Source organism: Apteryx rowi, unplaced genomic scaffold, assembly GCF_003343035.1.
Source record: "Apteryx rowi isolate R43461 unplaced genomic scaffold, aptRow1 scaffold_132, whole genome shotgun sequence".
Lineage (NCBI taxonomy): Eukaryota > Metazoa > Chordata > Aves > Apterygiformes > Apterygidae > Apteryx > Apteryx rowi.
In genome coordinates, this window is record NW_020447553.1 from 419,769 (window position 1) to 439,101 (window position 19,333).

A 19,333-nucleotide genomic window follows, 5' to 3' on the forward strand; every position below is an offset into this window, starting at 1 on the left:
GCGGCGCCCGGCCGGGCGCAGGGCGAGGGACGCGGCGGGGAGGGCCCCGGCGAGGGGTCTCCATGGCAACGAGGCGGGGAGGGGGGGCAGCTTACCGGAGCCCCCCCGGGTGGGGGGGGAGGTGAGGAGCAGGAGACGGCGGCGGGGTCCCGGCGCTCGCGGAGAGAGGCGGAGCTGGGGCGGGGAGGGAAGGGGGGGGGCGAACCGGGGGCGCAGCGGAGCGCGAGCCCCGAGCCGAGCCGCGGCAGCCCCCGCACCGCAACCGCYACCCCCCGCGCCGCGACCGACGGCGACCCGGACGGGACAAGCACCCCAGAGACCGCTACGGCAGCGCGCATGCGCCGCCACCATCCTCCCGGCCCTGCCGCCGCGGCTACGCCCTCTGCTCGCGGGGCGGGGCCGCCGCTGCTGCCACCGCCCCCGCCGCCCTCCCCGCAGCCCCGCGAGCGGCGCATGCGCGCGGCTGCTTCGCGCCAGCTCGGGAGACGCCAGCTCAGTCCTCCGGCGCATGCGCAGTGCCCCGTGCCCAGGGGCCTCCCGTGCGCAGGGGCCGCGGGGGGGGGCAGCCCCCCCCCCGCGCGATGCGCTCACACCTTCCAAAATCCACGCGTTTTACCTTAAATCAGCCTTTTTCTGCTCTGGGGTCTTCGAGCGGCCCGTTTGCGGGCGCTGCCGCAGGTCCGGTAAGCCCCATCCTTCCTCTTCCCCGCTCCGGAAAGGCCGCCGCCATCTGCGGCCTGGCGCAACCCCGCGACCCCGCCGTCGAGGGTTTTGCCCTTTCTCACAGGAGTGACGGGCCCTGGGTAACCGCCGGGGCACCACACGGCGAAGACGGGCACCGCAGAAACACCGCGGCGCTGATAGTGACACCTGAGGTGTTCGGGGCTCCTTCGCTGCCGTAACCCAGCTCGGCAAACTCGTGGTTTGGGCCACATAAAACAATTTTCACCTCAGCCCTTTTCTGCTCCCAACCTCTGCTTTATTGGGAACATCTGAAATCATCTCTGTTTCACTATAGTTTTGAATGGGCACCAAGCGGAGGGCTCTGGAATGGCATGGACACGTTACAGCAAGGATAGACCTGGACTAGGACAACACCAGCCGCATCCCAGGCGTTCCCAGTTTGACTTTTAAGTCTTCCCAGCCGGGCTGAACTAAAGATTTAGAATCTCAAATCTTTTTCCAGTCTCAGTGGTCAGTAAATGACATGGGTCAATGCATCTCCCTCAATACATTTAAAATTTGCAAGGAATGTAATTCCATATTCATTCCAATTATGTGTTAGCAAAAGTGGATCTTGCTTCATTTTACCTATATTGCTACAAAACACAAGTGCAATACAGAGTGTGAAAAGGGTTTTATTATTATTACTTTAACAACATCAAAGACTTGGGTATAAATCATACCACTGAGAAATACTCTCTGCACATGCTACTGAAGTCTAGTAGCAGCAGAGGAATTTCAGGGATGCAAGTGTCATGTACAGTCCCTACATGATGGAAATGCTGATATATTTCTAACACGAGACAGATTTCATTTCTGAAAGACCAATTCTGCAATTAAACTGGACCTTGCTTTGCAAGACAGAGCTGGTCAGTTTGACATTAAAGGTGAATAGCAAAACAAAATCTTGTGCCATCTATTTCTCTTTCAGGAAACACAAATGGCCCATGAAGTTGGTTTTCCACCTAGAAAACGTGGTATCCTGTGGGAACTCTTTGAGGGGGTTTCACGRAAAAAGGAAAAGGTAGGACGTCTTGAAACAAAAGGCTCAAGTATGGAGGCTGGAAGCTGATTCTCATCACTCTTCTATCAGCAGAACAGGATGAATGTCTAGGGTTTAGGCTGGGAGTAATGGTGATCAGCTGCTAATTTCTACCTCTCTGGCCTGGCAAAAGTTTGCCACCATCCTAAAGGAAAAACTGAGAGATGAGAGACTTCTTAAAACATTCTAAATGCTTAAAAAGCAAGAAAACAATAAACCTGAGGGCCTAAAGTCTGAGTAAAGTTATTACTACTGCAGAAAGTGGCAGACTGGCAGGCAGGATGGAAATAGAAGAGAATCTCTACTAGGAGTCGCTGCTTCTTTAGGAGACAAAATGTTAGACTGCGAATGAGCCTGTGAATATGGAGATTAATGAACCAGACGTCCTGCTATGCCTGGACTACAAGAGCTGCAAAGAGCTGCCACAGCCTTAAGATATCAGTAACAGACAGGGAGGACCCTGTCATGGAAAGAGATATTTCTGGCCTGTGAAAAATCACCCCATCTCACAATCACACTATTCAGACTGCCTGCTAGGGAGAGAATTGGGGTCCTTATGAGGCTTTCTTTATTCAGCATCTAGGAGTAGTTAATGGAACAAATGAACATTATTTTTCTTTTGCGGTTCACCTTTGCATTAGAGCTTTTCCTCACAACATCACATGTCTAAAGCAATGGATAAACTGAGCTGGATTCAGACTAGTAGGAACAGTTCAGTGGCTGGGCACTAGGATTTCTCTTGCTGCTCAGCTCATTGATTTGAAGGAGGTTAAAAAGGTCTTGTGGTTCCAGTTACCCTTTGGGGTCTTCATATATTGCAGTATACCTGGCTTCTTTAACAGGGGGAAGCCTTGCTCTTTTTCCATCGGTTCCAGCAGCTGCTTCATCACGCTTGAAGTCTCGTCTCTGCTGATGCTGTTTTCAAGCTCTGAGGGATCTCGGCTCTTCTGAGAATCCCACATGGCATTTGAAAGCGAAACATCCCTGCTGCTGGCTGTGTGCACGCTACCCAGGGCATTGTGGAGCCACATCAGGCGCTTCAGCCCTTGAAATGCCCTCCCTTTGTCATGCATGAGCTGATGCTCCGTCACTGCTCTTTTACTGCAACAGGAAGAAAGAGTTCAGTTAGGAAACAAGCACAGCCAGATCTAAGCTCATATTGCAAACATGGCTGATTTGCATCTATCACTCTTAGCTGTTTCCCAAAGCTGAGCGAGGAGCATTGGTGTCTGAACGTCTTGTGGGGGGCAGCCCTGAGGCCATGTCCGTGGCTCAGCTAGTAGGGTGGGCGCCCAGAGCTGGCATGGCCCTTGCACAGTGCACATGCCCCAGATCGGTGTGTGAGCTCCCCCGCACAGGCTACCTCCGGGCAGCCTGCAAGGCAGCCAGATAGCCAGTTCCTGAAGAGGGGAAGCTGAAACACCAGGCATGCWGCCATTCYCAAAAGCCTTGAATCCCCTTAAAAAWAATAATAATAAAGCCAAACTAAGGCAGAGAGTGGCAAAGTGACTTCAGCAGGCTTATAGAGCTCYGCAAATAGAAGCTTGGTCTTTACCCAAATTTGCGTTCTTTTCAAAGCTCCAAATGCTGCAGTAAAAAATCCCTTTTCATGAGCTTAATGTTCTAGGATTGTTGTGTTTGTTTCTTTCCTTCCAGAGCTGTAAGTCAGGAGTAATTTAACTGAAATCAGTGATGTCCGTGAAATGAAAACAAATCTTTATTTTCTTAAGACATACCAAAACTTTTGAGCCAAATATTGACTGGGGAGTGCAGGCTAATTCCAGGATACAAATATTTCTGGATTTCAGGYGGTTTAGATACAGCTAACCCCAGCTATAGGCTCACACTGCAGATTTGGACCTGAATKGGAACCTAAATACGGGATTTCAGTATATGGCATTTCCTTGACTTGCGTTGAGCATCTTTGCATAGTTTGCTACACTGTGTTTAAAAGCCAAAAATATACTGGAAATGGTATAATTTTTGCATCTGAAATGCAATCGGCCTGATTCTGTACTGCATAAAGGGTGATGTAAAATATTGCYGTATCAGATGTATGGAATCTTCCTTCGACTGTGCCCTGGAGTACGTGGCAGCAATGGAGAATACAGCCCATTAAACCAAAAGCAAGCAGTTGTCTAATAGTATTAAGGAAAAGGGTGACATTGCTTACTTTTCAGTGTCTTGCGATGTTGCAAAACAAGAAAGAAAAAGAACTGCCAAAAATGTAACCATCTGCAGAGATCTCTGGGGCAGGAACATTTTCTCTCTTCTTCTTTAAATCTGTTTGACAGGACAAGAAGTGGCTGATGTTACCGAAAMTCTTTCTCTTTCTTTCACCTGTCAAAATGAATTTCAACCTATAGGCATTAGTAACAGTGGAACAGTATACTGTGGTACATCACCTCAGAACCTGTCAGAACATCATTGCAGCTTGCAATCTATATCAGTAAAAGATGAATATATTTCATAGTAAATTGCTACATTTCTTTACTGGGAGTCCTGTATCTCCTTTTCCACTATTACCTGTTAAGGTTTTACTTCCTGCTCTTGTGCATTTGCCAGTGCAGGAGATTATTTTRTTTGGAAGTGGTAAGATGTCTTCCTGATAAAAACTTAGCAGAAATTTAACAAAAAAAAAAAAGGATTGCTGCCTTGAAAATGTGTCAGCAAACTCAAAAAGAGTTTAAGACTGGACTGTGCAGATTAAGTTAAAAGGTGGAGACAGCCCTGAAATTTGGACTTTTACATCAGCAATACACATGATGTTACTGACATCCAGATCTGCCACAGCACATGCAAATGATTTTTTTTTTTCTGAAAAGAAATGGATTTCTGGCTCAGGGAAGTAAAAATTAGAAAATATAATTGTGCAATGATTATTTTCATCCAAGTTATAACTGCATTCAGTTATTGATCTGTTCCTGGCATTGGTATCCCTATACCTACTCATCCTTTCAACCCCTCTGTTTCTTTTTCACCATGTCTATCATTGAAATTTCTGTCTTTTTTACATTGATGACTGTACCGTGCTTTTAGAATTGACTTAAGCCTTTAGTTCCTTTAGTTACTAGCAAATCCTGGATTAACTGTTATATCAAAACTAAATGGTTTTATAGCAGCAGATAAATTGTTCTGCAAGAATAATCAAGAAGTATTCCCACATAACGAAGATGCTGATTTTTTGAAGAAATAATTTTTTAGTGTAGAAGCAGATTGGGATAATAAGCAACTCCACTCAACATCTCCCCAAATTAATTTTATTTATAMTAATTTGGATATTAAAATAACAATGACTGGATGGAAAGGCAAATTAGACCATATATTCAAAAGTAACATGTGATCTACTTACTGTTGATCTTCTAGAGATCACGGTGAAGTCCTGATCGGCACAGATGTGTCTCCTTGCTAGTTTTCTAGTGACGTTCCAGTTGCAATGACAGTGCGTGTCTTTCACCTTCTTTTATACCTGCCCAGAAACCACAGAAACAATAGAAATGATCTCTACAGCATTTTGTGACTAAGACCTTTCCTCTCATGTCAGTGAAATGAGACAGCTCCTGATTTCCAATGATGATAAATCTTGGATTCTAAAATGCTCTGTTCAGCTGGGACTATGAAAAAGGTCATAAGTTTGTGGAAAGTATCTTATTCCTTTGCTGTCTTTCCTATTTTGTGATAACTTTTAATTCCAGCACAATCCTCCCCATGATGACGGAAAATGGATRTTCAAACCTGCTGTTTTACTAGTGATCAGGTAAAGGGTCTCTTCTATGCAAAACAGATCTCACTGCTTTGCTGTCCTCATGGACTCATGTATAGGACAATAATGTTGCATATCAGGAATCTAAATCAGCAATATTGTTGATGTCTATAATGCCAATTATCATTCAGTTAGCAAAACAGGGCAGTTATTTGCAGAAAAACTAAGGAGTTTGTAAATAAGATCCCATTGGATTTTAATATTCAGTACAAATTTCATTTAAATGCATTGGTTGTTCAGTAAAATATATTTGTTTCAAATCTTAGAAACTGGGGAGATACAGAAAAGACTTATCAATTCATTAAACAATCAAAAGACAAGTAATAGCCCAGGCAAAAAGCCATATTCCGATATGCTTTGAATCAGCACTTGAAACCATATGAGTTAATGCAGTGTGAGGTTTGATACCCACTTTATGATCTGTAACCAGGGTAATTTCACTAGAATTTGGATAACCATGACGTGGATGGTCCATTAGGCTGAACCGCTGGCCTGTTTAAGATGACCACTTCCCATTTCTGAAAGTGAATGAAAGTGAATGTATTTGTCATCTCTGAGGAAAAATTTCCTGGAAGGATTGAAGGACAATTATAATTTGCTTAAAGTTATCTTTAACTATCAGTTCATTTCATATAGGCACAGCCGTACCATCCTATTAAATTCAGTCTTGGCTGAATGCAAAGACACTGTGTAACAGCAAATGGGACAGGCCCTATTAGCAGTCCTCATGCCATCTCATCCGTTCTCGCAGCTTCTATGGACGTCAAATTGCTTTTTATTATATTCCTCATGACAGCTTATTTTGAACTCAGCTATTTCACAGCAATCAAATAAGTGTTCCTGATTTTGTTACGTGAGTCCCAGTTGTTAGAGAGAGTGTCACTCATTAAAGAGGACAAAGTTTATCACCAATTAAAAATGACATTTGTTAAATGGTGGTAGAATAGAAGCCTGCTTCTCATCTTAGTTTCCAGGGTAGCCTGCAGATACGCTGAATTATGTCTGTGAAACCAAAGTTTCTTAGTTACATCTTCAAGGACTAATAAGCATTGGCAAAAATCATGTCCAGAACATCTGGTCTAATCCATCCCTGAACTTTTCAAGTCTCCGTTATATAATGGGCTTTCACTGAATGCAGTTACTAGCATCTCCACCGGAAGAACTAATATTGCATTCATCKGAGGGACTACAGGCAGGTTAGACACACTGACATGTGATCATTAAATGGGCACTTGAAGCATTCTGTAGTGGCCAAAGTGCATTGCCTGGCTACTCCTTTCCATTGGAWATTTCTTTCCAACTAAGGACTCAGAAGTCAAAGTCAACCTTGGATGTGACTTTCTAACATCTCTGAGAAGCGTATGTGAGGACAGACTCCACTGAAGTAACGATACATCTTTGAGAAAAGCATCAGGCCCAAAGACTCAATGGCTCTAACACCACCATAGGGAAGAAGTGTTTGCAGGGCTTGATTTCCATGGTTTGCAATGTATCTAAAGAAAATATCAAATATGTTCATTGCACAGCTTACACCACAGCCACACACATATTAGTTAATAATTCTAACCATTTCTATCAGTTACTAAAATGCAGGAGCACTCAGTTCYAGCTTCACCATCCCTCAGCAATTTCCTGGAAAACGTAGAGGCACGCAGACTTCGTGACTTCTTCTTGCACATCTCTAAGCTAGCAAGYAGGACAACAAGGGAGCCTGGAATCAGCGTAACCCTCTAGCTTTGTATGGAGATAGAGTAAGTGATCTATGTTTTGCAAGAGGCGTAGGTGCAAGTATAGCAGGAGACAGGGGYGATGATAACATAGCTAATTTCACAAGGAGAAATCGTACAAACTACACTATCTGGTGAGCTATCCAGYTGGTGTAGATACATCTTTGCAAGAGCCCTTAACAAGCTAGAGCAGAGTAAGAACCCATTTTGTCTACAAAGCAATCAAAAAACCCAGCTGATTGGAATTTGGGTACTTCAGGGCCTCCTGCAAAGCCCACTCAAACCATCAAAGGTTTTACCCTTGGCTTCAAAGACCTTCACTCCCACCCTCCAGCTTTTCCTGGGCTTAGGGCCTGACTTCACATAAGACAGTGCCTTTGCTGTTCTGTCACCTTTTTCAGTGGGAGTATTTGAGTGAGGAGGGCTGTGCAAATTATGGTTTCCCAGTGAGTGATTCTTTTGTTTTGCTTTCCAGTCCTCTCCCCAGGGAGCCAGGTGGGGGAGGAAGGGAATAGGGCTTGCTGCAGAGCATGAAAGAAAAAGGAAAGAGAAAGCCTGGAGGCCCGGTTGAGGGGGAAGAAGAAATGGGGGGAGGGAACAGAGAGCAAAGAGAGTTTGCAAATAGCCTCGTTAGCACAATGTGGGGGATCCTCTTGCCAGAGATTTTAAAACTTAATTAAACAGCAGGCTGTRCTGCATCAAGAGCAATATCTGTAGGGAGATGGACAGAGCTGATGAATCCTTTCCGTGCGCCGTTCTCTGTCGTTCACCAGTAACAGGAGTACGCGCTCCAGAAGATTTGGTGCTTCTCTAGTGTAAAAACCGACTTTGTTGCCTCTTTTTTTCCCCTTCCTAACTGCTCTTAGCCTGACAGACTACGTTTCATACGAGCCGTTCAGCGTGGCGTGTGGAAAGAAAGACACCGCCCTGTTGAGAGGAAACTGTTTGACCACACATGGATGGTAAATATAGTTCCCCCGAGCTGCTGGGGAGGCAGCCGCTAATGAATGGCTGCTCTGCCTTCCTGGCCTCCCTAATTGAGAGATCAGAGGAAATGACACCTCGCAGCAAACCCGGCGGCCGCGGAGGTTTTGCACCACCACACCCTCCTCGCTCAGCACCCCAGGGGCCATCGGCAGCCCTCTGCCCGCCGCAGGAAGGAGACGGCAGCCGCATCGCCTTGGTAACTGTTTAAGGGAGGTGAAACTCGGCTGCTTGAGAGAGCAGGCTCCAGGCTTCCCCTCGGTTCGGGGGCTTGGAGCTGTTCTGTATCACCTTCTTTTTTTGCATGGGGGGGGACAAATTCTTGTGCAATCCAGAGAGGTGTTAAGTAATCACATTTGGAGTGGCAGGAGGGYGCAGGCTTCAGGGCTAGTGTCTGGGCTGTGTGGGTAGGTTTAAATCCTGGCCCCTAAGCCACTAGCTAGTGCACCTTCCTAGAGAGAACTCCTGTCTTCCAGGGGATAAGAGTGGAATAGCAGTGAGACAGGCTCAGTGTTTTAATTCTCCATTTACTGATTTTTTCAGAAGTGCCCGAGTCTCACAGCTCTAACAACACAGGAACAAGGGTAAGTCTGTTGTCCTGCAACACCTGCCCTGGAGCTCAGCCTTGGAGCTGAAAGGGTTCTTTCTTTTCCTAAATCAGTCCTCAATACRGAATATTTTCTATGTGCAAAACAAACTCTGGCAAAGCTGAGGCCAAGTCTCCGCTCCCTTGTGCTGTTTCTGTAAACCCCACTGGGCTCTCCCAGCTTGGTCCTGGTTGCAGCATGCCTGGAGATGTCTGCTGATAACCTCRTCTGAGCAAAAACAAAGTAAAAGGAGGGATATCTCCCAGTACTATGAGGCCTACTTTCCCTGAAAAGGATCTCTCTGGGATCTGCCCCTACCTGCCCCTGCAAGAGGGGAATGCCGCCATCTGGTGCCCATGTCTTGGTTTTGGCTGGACCAGGTGAGGATGTGGGTAGGTAGGAGCTGGCCCCTGGTGAGTCTAAGGCTCCTCTGTTGCTCAGGGGTAGCCCTAAATCTTGCTCGGGAGCAGGGGAACCCTGAGGTTACCTGAGAACTTACTATCTTGTCCCCAGATCTGCAGGAAGCAGCAAAAAGCTTTATGCTAGAGGAGTTGCCCAGCCACTACTACCTGTAGGACCTGTTTTTTAAAGGATCAAATTGGCCAAGAGCTGGTCTGGATTTCTTATTTCTTTCTAGTGCCAACAAATGGTGTACTGGCTGTGAGGGAGAGTGGTGTGTGCTTGTCACAGTGCAAACATCATGGGCCTCCCAACAGCAGGATCCAGGGATTATAATCCATGTCCTGCCCTCAGATATAAAAGAGGCAGAAAACGGGTGTGAGACTCTGAACAGTGATGAAAGGCTAGCTCACAACTGGAGAGACTGGGATGAAGGTTGAGGAACTAAGAGTCTCCAACTGATAGAGACACGTCAATCAAGTCAACAGCTCTCTTTCTAACTAATCCCTGATTGCTGAGTCTTTGGGGCATGCTGTGTCCCTGCAATGGATTCTGAGTATGTCTTGGTTTAGGTCTATGATTTATAAGTGAAACTGTGGGCTGTTATTTCCATCTCATGTCAAGTATACATATCACCCTTTGTTTGGGGTCTAAGATGCAGCTAAAACCCTTCACAGGAGTATCACTGAAATTTAAACTTTTGTAAACTGAGGGGACAGGTCACAGGGAYCTGCAGACTTGCTGTTTGTACCCTGTAAAGAGAAGAGCAGCTGCAGCAGGAATAAGCATATGCAAGCTGGTTTTAGTATATCTAAAGATCAGACAGATGTAAGTCACTGCTTCTTTAGAAAATAGCCTTCATCAAGATTAGTGTATTGACAGGATGTGAAAATTGGCTGAATCCACAAGAACTTCACAACAAGCTAGTCCAGGTATGACTACATGTGTAGTCAGTTTTCTCCTTCCTTTTATGGATGATCTGGTGGATGCAAATGTTATGTACATCTCACATATATTGCACATGAATGGTGTTTTGTTATTGTGAAAGCAAGAGAGAGTTACAGTGCAACAGGATTTTTCAAACATACACTACCTTATAAACTTGGAATAAAGAAGAAAGTAATGTAACACAATGCAGCTTTCATATATATACATATATATATATATATAAATACATAGTGACACTCAAAGCTGATTCAGGATACCATCTTTTGGGAGACGATCAAAATTTTGCCTTTGCTCATCTGGGTCTGAATTAGTAAAGTGCAGTGTGGCTGTGTTGGGGTATCCTAAAACTGACTGTGAAAACAGGTGGGGTTTGGGTTTGTTTTGTTTTGTTTTGGCCACAATACAGTTGCCTCAGTTCTGACCTGTCTTTTGTCATGGTCATGTGCCACATTTGGTCTCTGCATAATGCCAAAAGCAAACTGAAAATGGGAAAGTTAATGTTTGGATGATATGCTTCTTATGGTATGTGACTTTAAAACATGGTGATGGACCTAAGCACACGTAAGAAGTGCCTTGACTAGAGCAGGTAGTACTTCCTAAATGAGTGCTGAATGCCTTGCTCCCTTTGCAGGAGGTGAGCCTGCTTTTGAATAAATCCTCTGTTGCCAAGTCTGTCGTGTAATTATTCYTATGTCACGTGTAGCTTTGGTATGAAGCTAAAGATCTGGCACAGATTACAAGTTTATCAGAGTTGATCTCCAGTGTTTTAAAAATTGGTGAGCACTGCAAAACTTAAATCATATTTCAAATGTACAGTATGTGATATGAGGAAGGGTCTAGTAAACATTGCAGAAAGCAGTCAGGAAGGGAGGCAAACATGGGAAATCACCATCTCAAAGAAGCCTTTGAAGTCAAATGGTTAATTACAATTATTTCCTTTGTTTTCATGGTCTCAGGAAATTAACTATCAGCTAATTTAGGTTACAGATAATTACATTTCCTTAAATTAAAGYTGATAACCGTCGGATAACTGTACACACGTCAAAGATTTTAGAGCATCGATTACCTCAAAATTCTTGTTGGTTTTCTGCCACATAGGCAATTTTGATTCTTAAAAGCATTTTACTCGTAAGATGCTCTTAGAACTAATGAGGGAGGCTGTAAAAGGATTTGGGAAAATTCAAATGAATTATGTTAGCTGGTTGTCCTTAATCCAAATATTTCTGATGTTCTGGTAGAACTCCAGTAGACTGAGGATGTCTCTTCCTCTGCAGAATTCCWGGTCGGAAGACACAATGCATGTACATTAATTCATGCCCAAAATACCTTATCCCATTTAATATTCCCAGTATTACTATCCACACRTGTATCAGATAAACTTGTCTTGCTCAGTCCAAGTCAAAAAGGTAAAATAAAGCCTRGACTAGTACATTAAACACAACCTAGTGATACAGCTGCAAAATGGCGTTCCAGTAAATGACTGCAGAAACTCTCCTTGATGTGTTTCTCATATTCCTGGAGATAACCCAGAACGAGAAGTYTGTTATCCAGAGTAACCTCTCCGGAGAAAATTAGTGTATTTTTTTTAAAAATGGATGGTCAGTTATGGGCTGTTGCTAAGTGAGTAGTAATAAAGCATCTCAACACCACTGAAAGCTGTCCTCTGACTRTGCCCTCTGTCACTAAAATTCCTCAGTTTAAATCCCAGCTCTTCTAATTTGCTATCAAGTGGTGAAAAAGCCCCTTCTCTMCCTTGCAGGCGGAAGCCAAGGCATAAAATCTACCAGAAACTTTGGGGTAACGCTGGTTTTGCCACGTAGTTATTTGAAGGCCCTGCCCTTGGGGATTAAGCAGCTATTTGTGACTCTAAGCTTTCATATATGTAAAACCTTAAAGTTTAGGGCAAGAAGCTGAAAAACACGACCTGAACGAGAAAAAGAAGGCAAAAAAAACCCCTTATTTTTCCTTTAAGCTAACAAAACAGCCTCCTGGGGGTGCTTCCGCTTCCTTATTTCTGGGGCCTGAAGTCCCCCTCCCCCGATAAGCAGTTGCCAAAGCGGGGTGGGGGGCGAGAGGAAGACCTCGGCCCGCGGGAGCAGCCTCCGGCAGCCGAGCGGCAACGGCCGCCGGCCGCAGCGCTGTGGCGAAATCCGCCCCGCCGCCATTTGGGGCCGCGCGGCCGGGCCGCGGCGGCGGGAATGGGTGTGGCCGGTGGGCGGGGCGGGACAAAGCCTCTCGTCAATCAGCGGAGCGGCGCCCTCTGATTCGCCGCCGGGCGCCGTCATGCGGGAGCGGGCTGCCCGTATATAAAGGCGGGCGGGGTAAGCRGCCGCCGCCATTTTGTCCAGTGAGGAAAAGCGGAGCGGGAGTCTCGTTGGGGGTCGAGTCGGCTACGAAATTAGCGCGGGCTCCCTTCGCGCGCCCTCCCTCTTAGCATCGGTGAGGAGCTTCACCTCGGAGGGCGGGGGGGAGGCGGCAGCCGCGGTCCTGGTCCCCGGAAGGGCGGATGGAAGCGGCGCGGCCCGGTAGCGGCGAACAAAGAGCCGCCGCCATTTTGTAAAGCTGGGCCCCGGGCGGCGGCTACCGCTACGCCGGGGGAAGCCGGGCGGGGAAGAGGCGGGTAGGCCACGGATTGCCTTGAGGAGCTCGCTCGTCGCCCTCTCTCCGAAGCGGTGGCCAGCGAGGCGCGGCCGGGCGGGAGGAGCCGCGGGGGTGGTGTGGCGCTTTCCCGCCCGCTCCGGGGAGACGGTGGTTCCCCACGCCGCACACGCAGCGCGGAGCGGACGCTCTCGAGGCCCCTCCCGAGCCTTCCCGGCGTGGTCCCTGGTGGGGATGGCGCCGCTTTTCGCCCCGGCGTGGGCAGCTTCCCCCGAGGCCCGCTCCCGGAACAATGGAGCCCTTCACCCGCGCAGCGCTCCCCCTGCAGGCCCGCCCCCCGCTGTAACCCCGGGGGCTGGGGAGGGGGGCGCAGAGAAACACTCTTGTCCAAAGTTGGAGGCAGTAGAAATAAATCTTCCTAAAACATTCTCACTCAAAAGTAACAAACTTAAATTAATTTTAATTCAACAGTGAAGACAAGACAGCAATTTTTTTTTTTAAAACACCCCTCGYCCTCCCCCGAGGCGCTCACCCACCCACATGCGCACAGTAACATTTCTAGGGAAGTGTTTGTCTTTATATATCGGACCTTGTTGATGTTGCAGCTTCTCAGAAAATAAATCAACTGAATTATTTTCTCCTTAGGTGAATAAACTGTTGTTGTCTGTTCAGTATACATGAGCTTTTTTTTTTCTTTTTGTCCTAGCAATGCATCGTGACTCTTGTCCGCTGGACTGCAAGGTTTATGTGGGTAACCTTGGAAACAATGGCAACAAAACTGAGTTAGAGCGAGCTTTTGGCTACTATGGACCACTGCGCAGTGTATGGGTGGCGAGAAATCCTCCTGGTTTTGCCTTTGTGGAATTTGAAGATCCACGAGATGCAGCTGATGCCGTGAGAGAACTAGATGGAAGGTAAAATGTGCTTCTGAGGCATGTGGCTTGCTTAATGAAAACAGCAGAAATTGTAGCTAGTGATAGAGTTTAAAGCTGGGCAGCTTCAAAACCAAGCACTTAATGCATCTGTTATGCAAAATGATTTGTGCAGTGATTTAAGAGCAATCATACTTTATACTGCAGGAATAACATTGGGAGAGTTAATTTTACATTTTAGAGTTAAACTCTTAAGTTGGGCATGGCTTGGACTTCATCTACATCAGTTAAATTCAAGATGGTATTACTATAAAGAAGCAAAAACTGATAAGTGAAACTTTTCCGGGTTCCTTCTCTGCCTGCTTTTTAGTAGTTTGGCTTGAGCTTTCAGAAGCGGCCACAGCTTTTATTGGTCATGTTGTATTCTGGCTTTTTTAGACTCTGTAAAATGTTTATTTGGCTAAAATGTTTATAGAGGGTTTTTTTCCCCCACGGTTGTTCATTCCTCTTTCCCTTCCAATTCTGTAAGTTTTCTTCTGTGCAAACAGGGTTGTTGCTAGAAATGCTAACTAATGGCAATTTCTTTTTCAGAACCCTCTGTGGGTGTCGAGTCAGAGTGGAGCTCTCCAATGGGGAAAAACGGAGTCGGAACCGTGGTCCACCTCCGTCCTGGGGCAGGCGCCCTCGAGATGACTATCGCAGAAGAAGTCCTCCTCCTCGTCGCAGGTACCCTAGGTCAAAGTACCCTCATAGAGCTGTTGGCACTGTTACCACTTAGCATCGTAGAAGCAGGCTTTGTAAAGCATGTTGATGGATAACGTTCATCTATCTGATCACAATTTGGAGATGCCAAATGCTAAAAACCAAAATCGAGGTGAACATAAGTTGTGTTGAATGTTGGCTTTTGTCCTTAGGTCACTGTGCAAGTTGGTAGTCAGCGCCCTCTGTCCTGGATTTATCCTCTCTCCTCCTAAAATCTGCTCATCTTCTAGTCACGCTTTCCCTTTCTTCCCCATACTTCAACTTAGGCTGTTCCTTTCCTTTATTCCATAATGGCAAAACATTACATACAGCGACTTAGCTTTTTCATACAGATGTATTTCTCCACTCTGTTTGCACAATTTAAATACTCCAAKTAGGCAGCTGTTTAATAATAAATCAAGCAACAGTTGCCCTAAACATCCAAAACCTTAACACTTTAGCATCAATTTTAAATTAAATCACATCATGTGACAGTCCTGTCACTTGAGATTTGCAAACCCAGATCTAAAATATAGCAGGATTTTTGGTAACTGGCGCATTCTTGGACCCAGACTAGGTTGTCTGGCTGTTAACTGCAACGTGGTTTTTACAGGACTGAGTTTACCTGTTGCAGGTGAGTGAAGTCCTCACGAGTCAGGGTCTCAAGCTTACCCTTTTGCTGTTGAAAAATAACACATTAGGAGTATTTGTTAGCTAATAGATGGTTGTACTGATGGCTTGTTTTTTCATTTTTTTTATGCTTTTTGGTCCATCTATTAATAAAAATGAACCCGTTACAGAGTCACCATCATGTCTCTTCTCACCACCCTCTGAGTCTGCATTAGCCAGTCAACTAGCCCTTTCAGCGTCATGTGACCAGCGCGCCCCATTCAGCTTGGCTGGTGTCGTTTCACATGACCCAGGCATGGCCAGTCGTCAGGTTGCACCGCCCTTTGGTTCCCGAGCATGCTGTTTTCTCTCAGCCTTCTCTCCAACCTTAACCAAATCGGCAGCAGCCACCTCGACCGCCCACACATTCCCGGCCAATCAGCTCAGCTGTTTATTTACCAAATGTCTTCACAACAACTACAGCAGCAGCCTTCGGCTAACAAAAAAGCAGGAAAAATCCACAACACCCCCTTCGCCAACCAACTAAATACAACGCAACATCTGGCAAAACCTTTTCAGCAAATTCTTCTTGGCAGTCAGTCCGGCAGCCTCACCTCACCATTTCTAGCTTGTTGAAACCAAAAACTAGTAAGTTTTTCCTGCTTATACAGTTTACTGCTGGTTAAAATAAGGAGTAAGCGGCTTATAAGTAATTACTTTTCTCAATCAAAGGCTGGCTGTGCATAATTTGAGTGGTAACGTACATATGTTGCTTGAGAAAACTTTTAAGGGTGATACGGAAACTCTTACACTGTAAATAAAACAAAGTGAAAACCAGTATATTTGCATGTGAGATGCCAAACTAAATTTTTAATAAAGCTCTAACAAACTTAGCTTTTCCTTGCCAAAAAAAATCCTATCACCTTTAAATGGTTTTACTAACAGTTTTCAAAACTTAAAACAATTACTTTTTGGGATGAACTGGGCCGAGCTAAGTTTTTTTTTTTCTTTTTTTTTAAAGAAAGTCTAAACACACTCTTTTGGCATTAAGAATGACAGTCACAAATATGCAGTTCTAATGTAGCACTTAATGGCATTATCAATATTTACACTGAGCGCATTTCACTTTTTTTCCACTTGGTATCTCTTATGTCTTGTCGTGGACCTTTTTGGCTTGCATGGGTTCCAAAACATTTGGTCTGTGCTATTTTTTTGGAACCACTTGTGGGACTTTGGTGTGGTGTTCTGGGCAGTGTATTTAGTTGAAATGGAAGTGTTGCATTGGACAACTCTGCTATGAAGCATTCTTAGTTAAAGTGATTCATGGTTGGAAACGTGCTGTTCACACTGAGCTTTGTTTTACTGCCTAATCTTTCCATGCGTTTTACTGGATGATGGATGCCAGTTATTCTTGGCACGTTCCCTGGGCCCAACAGTGAGTTTGACAAGTTGGGAAATGCCTCACTCCATTAATGCTGAAAGAATTGGTAAAAAGCCTCACTTCTCTTTTTCTGGTTCTAGATCACCGCGAAGGAGAAGCTTTTCTCGTAGCCGCAGCAGGTATGCAACAGTTAATTTGTCCAATGTGTGTGTTGTTTTTTTTTTTAAAGTTTATTCTTGGGTAGTATATGTATATGAGAGAGAGAGATCCAGATAGGTATTACAACTCAATAAAGGAGAAAAATGGGTTTGCTTCTGTTACATTGCTTGGCTGGAATTGATATATTTGCACAGCTATTTGAGATTAAAGGGTTATCAGCTAAAGTGTATAAGAATGGAAGCAATTAGCTTTTATGTTCTGCAGCTATCCAGAGTCCCCAACAGTTCTTTCATGAAGTTTCATGAAGTTTCCATGCTAATATGCTACTTTTCTCCAGGTGCTGTGAGCCTTAGGTGCAGATTATATGAAACCACYTGGCTAGTAAGCATGTTGTCTTGTCACATAGTATGAAGTGGTAGGTGGCAATTACACAGTGGTACTGCAGTTCTTTGTGAGGATTTTTGAAGCTTTCAGAGTTTATATGTAATTCTTATGTTCATATGGCGTAGGATGCTGCATTCCTGTGAGGGAATGTTTAAGCATGCATCAACACGCTGCATCAGCTGAGTTCAGGAAACCAAAGGTTAAGGGGTACGGTTTTCTTCTAGTGTGTTGTTTTCTACTATAGCTGGGGCAGCAAGCACCACTTGCAGTCTGACTCTGAACAGATGCTGGTGCAAAGGACAGGATAACTGTTTACAGCACAACTTAAGCAGTGTTGAATGGCTCAAGCTGATTATCCTTACCTGAAGGAAAGACTAATACTATAATCTGTAACAGTTTTTCCCTGACTGAATAGTTAAAACCTCAACTCCCTAAAGGGAACCTCTTCAGATAGTGTTGTAAGCTAATCTAGTTCAGCTTTGCTTTGATGCTATAGTCATCTTTCATTGTAATCTTTAATAGGTCCCTCTCCAGAGACAGAAGAAGAGAGAGATCGCTCTCACGGGAGAGGAATCACAAGCCTTCTCGTTCCTTTTCCAGGTCTCGCAGGTAAGACCAGTTACATGATAATTAAGTATTTTGAGTAAATCTGTAAAAATGATTTCATTCAGTTTCTTGGTGATACTGAAATAGGCTGCTGAGGAAAAGCATCTCTCTAGTGTCTTAGGATAGTCTTTATGTTGAGGAATTAGATACTCAGTTTTAGTAAATGAGCAGTATTTTAAAAGGCTTAAAAGTCATGTGCTGAGTTGGGCTGGGATGTTTCAAGTGAAATATGCAGCTCTTGCCACTCTGAAACTAACATGTGTCTTCTTATTTAGTCGCTCCAGGTCAAACGAGAGGAAATAGGACTTTCGGAAGGAGCTGTGTACAGGAAGTCATTAGATCTGAGGACAGGAGGAGTATGTACAGAACATTGTTTTGTTTTGAAACTTCATAAAGCTTGGCGCATTTTTAAAATGTTTTAGCTGTTGAACTTGCTTTGTTCCTTGTATCTTGTAACAGGTGGCAAATGTAAAGATGTGAATCTGTATATGGTTCTAAGCAGATCATATGATTTGTAATATTAATTACTTTTCAATGTACCCTTATACATGGTTTTTGTTTGCGTTGAATGGTAATCAGTTTGTCTTGCATAGATAGAAAAATGTTTCTGGTCTTATTCTGGAGTGTCTTTTTCTGGGATTCAGCTTTTGGAAGGAAGCTTGCAATGAAGATACTGGTTAATTGCAAGAATATGGCCATAAATAATATTCAGTCTATGCAGAACAAGAAATAGATGCTTCATAGTACAGTTCTCAGAAAAAGTCAGGAATGTCAAGCCGATGGCAAGTAAAGGGAATGACTGAGCTGCAGTTTTATCTGGAGCTCTAGTTCTGACTTCCCATTACCTGGAACAGAGCTACTTTATATTATGTGAAATGTAAATTTTAAGCCCTGGAGTCAGTTAATTTTGTACTTATTGTGACTAGAGTACTTCTTAAATAGATGATTGTTTGATTAGCCATCTATTCCAGAACCTCTGAATAGACCAAATATGCAACAGAACTGACAACTGGAGTGGATGAGTTGAATGTATAATGGTACATTGTAAAAGTTATGAATTAAACATTTCTTTACTGTACAAGAATTTTCATGTCACTTGTAAAATGTCTTTTGTGAGATCCTTGGGATTAAAGTTTTGGTTACAAATTGTTGTTTAGTATTTAACTTGACTACCCACCATACACTGCAGAACATTTGCTTGGATTTTGTGGTCCAACTCGGTTCAAATCAAATGCGCTCTGCAAGAGGGAGTAAAATTACACTCATCACATCTCATCGTAACACATCTGCAACAGTAAACTGTTAAAGTACTGTGTTTCAGGCGTAAGATGCTGGTCACTACCTGCATTTAACTTGCAACTACCTGCAACTTTGCTCCATACCATTTCACACTTCAGTGAGAGGCAGGGCCTCTCATTCTATTACTACCATATATTGTCAGCTTTATAAATATAGCCTAGACTAGAAGATGCTAGCTTAAATTCTTGCCTAATGGTGAGTTCCAGCAATGCTTACTCAGAAAACTGACTAGAGATTCAAAGGCTCACTGTGTCTTTGCATCCTAGGTATGGGTTGGTAACATTAAGGTACTCTTCACAAGTTTTGGAATCGCTGGTCTGTAAACTGAAGCTTTGCATGAAGATTCTACCCAGAGTGTAAAATCGTGGCATGGCTCAAGTGTAATTAGAGCTCCCAAACTGCTTAACAGCTCCTTTTTTTCCCCTGTATCCAAGAGAAGATGAGCTGCATCAATTTTGATCGTGTGCATTTAGATTAAATCCATAATACTGTGAATGATCTTGTGGTTTAA

General features: G+C 44.5%; 3 protein-coding genes across 7 annotated transcripts in view; 2 read left to right on the forward strand and 1 right to left on the reverse strand.

Annotated features, from left to right (window-relative positions):
* The window catches only part of STK38 (serine/threonine kinase 38), a 17,301-nt gene extending 17,098 nt beyond the window's left edge, over positions 1–203 (reverse strand). The window contains exon 1 of the mRNA XM_026056594.1: positions 96–203. The gene's annotated coding sequence lies outside the window, so the exon portion shown is untranslated. The remainder of the gene's footprint in view (positions 1–95) is intronic.
* LOC112961446 overlaps positions 1–10,358 on the forward strand; it is a 28,324-nt gene extending 17,966 nt beyond the window's left edge. For 2 of the 5 annotated variants that reach the window (XM_026056654.1, XM_026056651.1), the window contains 6 exons: positions 1,655–1,747; positions 5,461–5,522; positions 8,122–8,217; positions 8,324–8,438; positions 8,783–8,823; positions 9,464–10,358. In XM_026056654.1, the coding sequence (XP_025912439.1) occupies positions 1,664–1,747; positions 5,461–5,522; positions 8,122–8,217; positions 8,324–8,438; positions 8,783–8,823; positions 9,464–9,665 (600 nt within the window). In that variant the 5' untranslated portion in view covers positions 1,655–1,663 and the 3' untranslated portion in view covers positions 9,666–10,358. Of the gene's footprint in view, positions 1–472; positions 684–1,654; positions 1,748–5,460; positions 5,523–8,121; positions 8,218–8,323; positions 8,439–8,782; positions 8,824–9,463 lie in introns of those variants that run through there. The other 3 variants (XM_026056653.1, XM_026056655.1, XM_026056652.1) reach the window with 3 other exon arrangements.
* Positions 10,359–12,503: 2,145 nt separating this feature from the next.
* SRSF3 (serine and arginine rich splicing factor 3) lies at positions 12,504–18,670 on the forward strand. The gene is made up of 6 exons (XM_026056656.1): positions 12,504–12,612; positions 13,478–13,685; positions 14,235–14,369; positions 16,515–16,553; positions 17,440–17,526; positions 17,799–18,670. The coding sequence occupies exons 2-6, from the start codon at positions 13,480–13,482 to the stop codon at positions 17,824–17,826; spliced, it is 495 nt and encodes a 164-aa protein (XP_025912441.1). The 5' UTR covers positions 12,504–12,612; positions 13,478–13,479; the 3' UTR covers positions 17,827–18,670.
* Positions 18,671–19,333: the final 663 nt, after the last annotated feature.

What these genes read in the sequence shown, in the direction of transcription:
- SRSF3 (XM_026056656.1), top strand. Translation starts at nt 13,480, where the DNA reads ATGCATCGTGACTCTTGTCCGCTGGACTGCAAGGTTTATGTGGGTAAC. An exon ending in GTGAGAGAACTAGATGGAAG is followed by an intron (nt 13,686 to 14,234) that starts GTAAAATGTGCT and finishes TTTCTTTTTCAG; the next exon opens with AACCCTCTGTGGGTGTCGAG. An exon ending in TTTTCTCGTAGCCGCAGCAG is followed by an intron (nt 16,554 to 17,439) that starts GTATGCAACAGT and finishes AATCTTTAATAG; the next exon opens with GTCCCTCTCCAGAGACAGAA.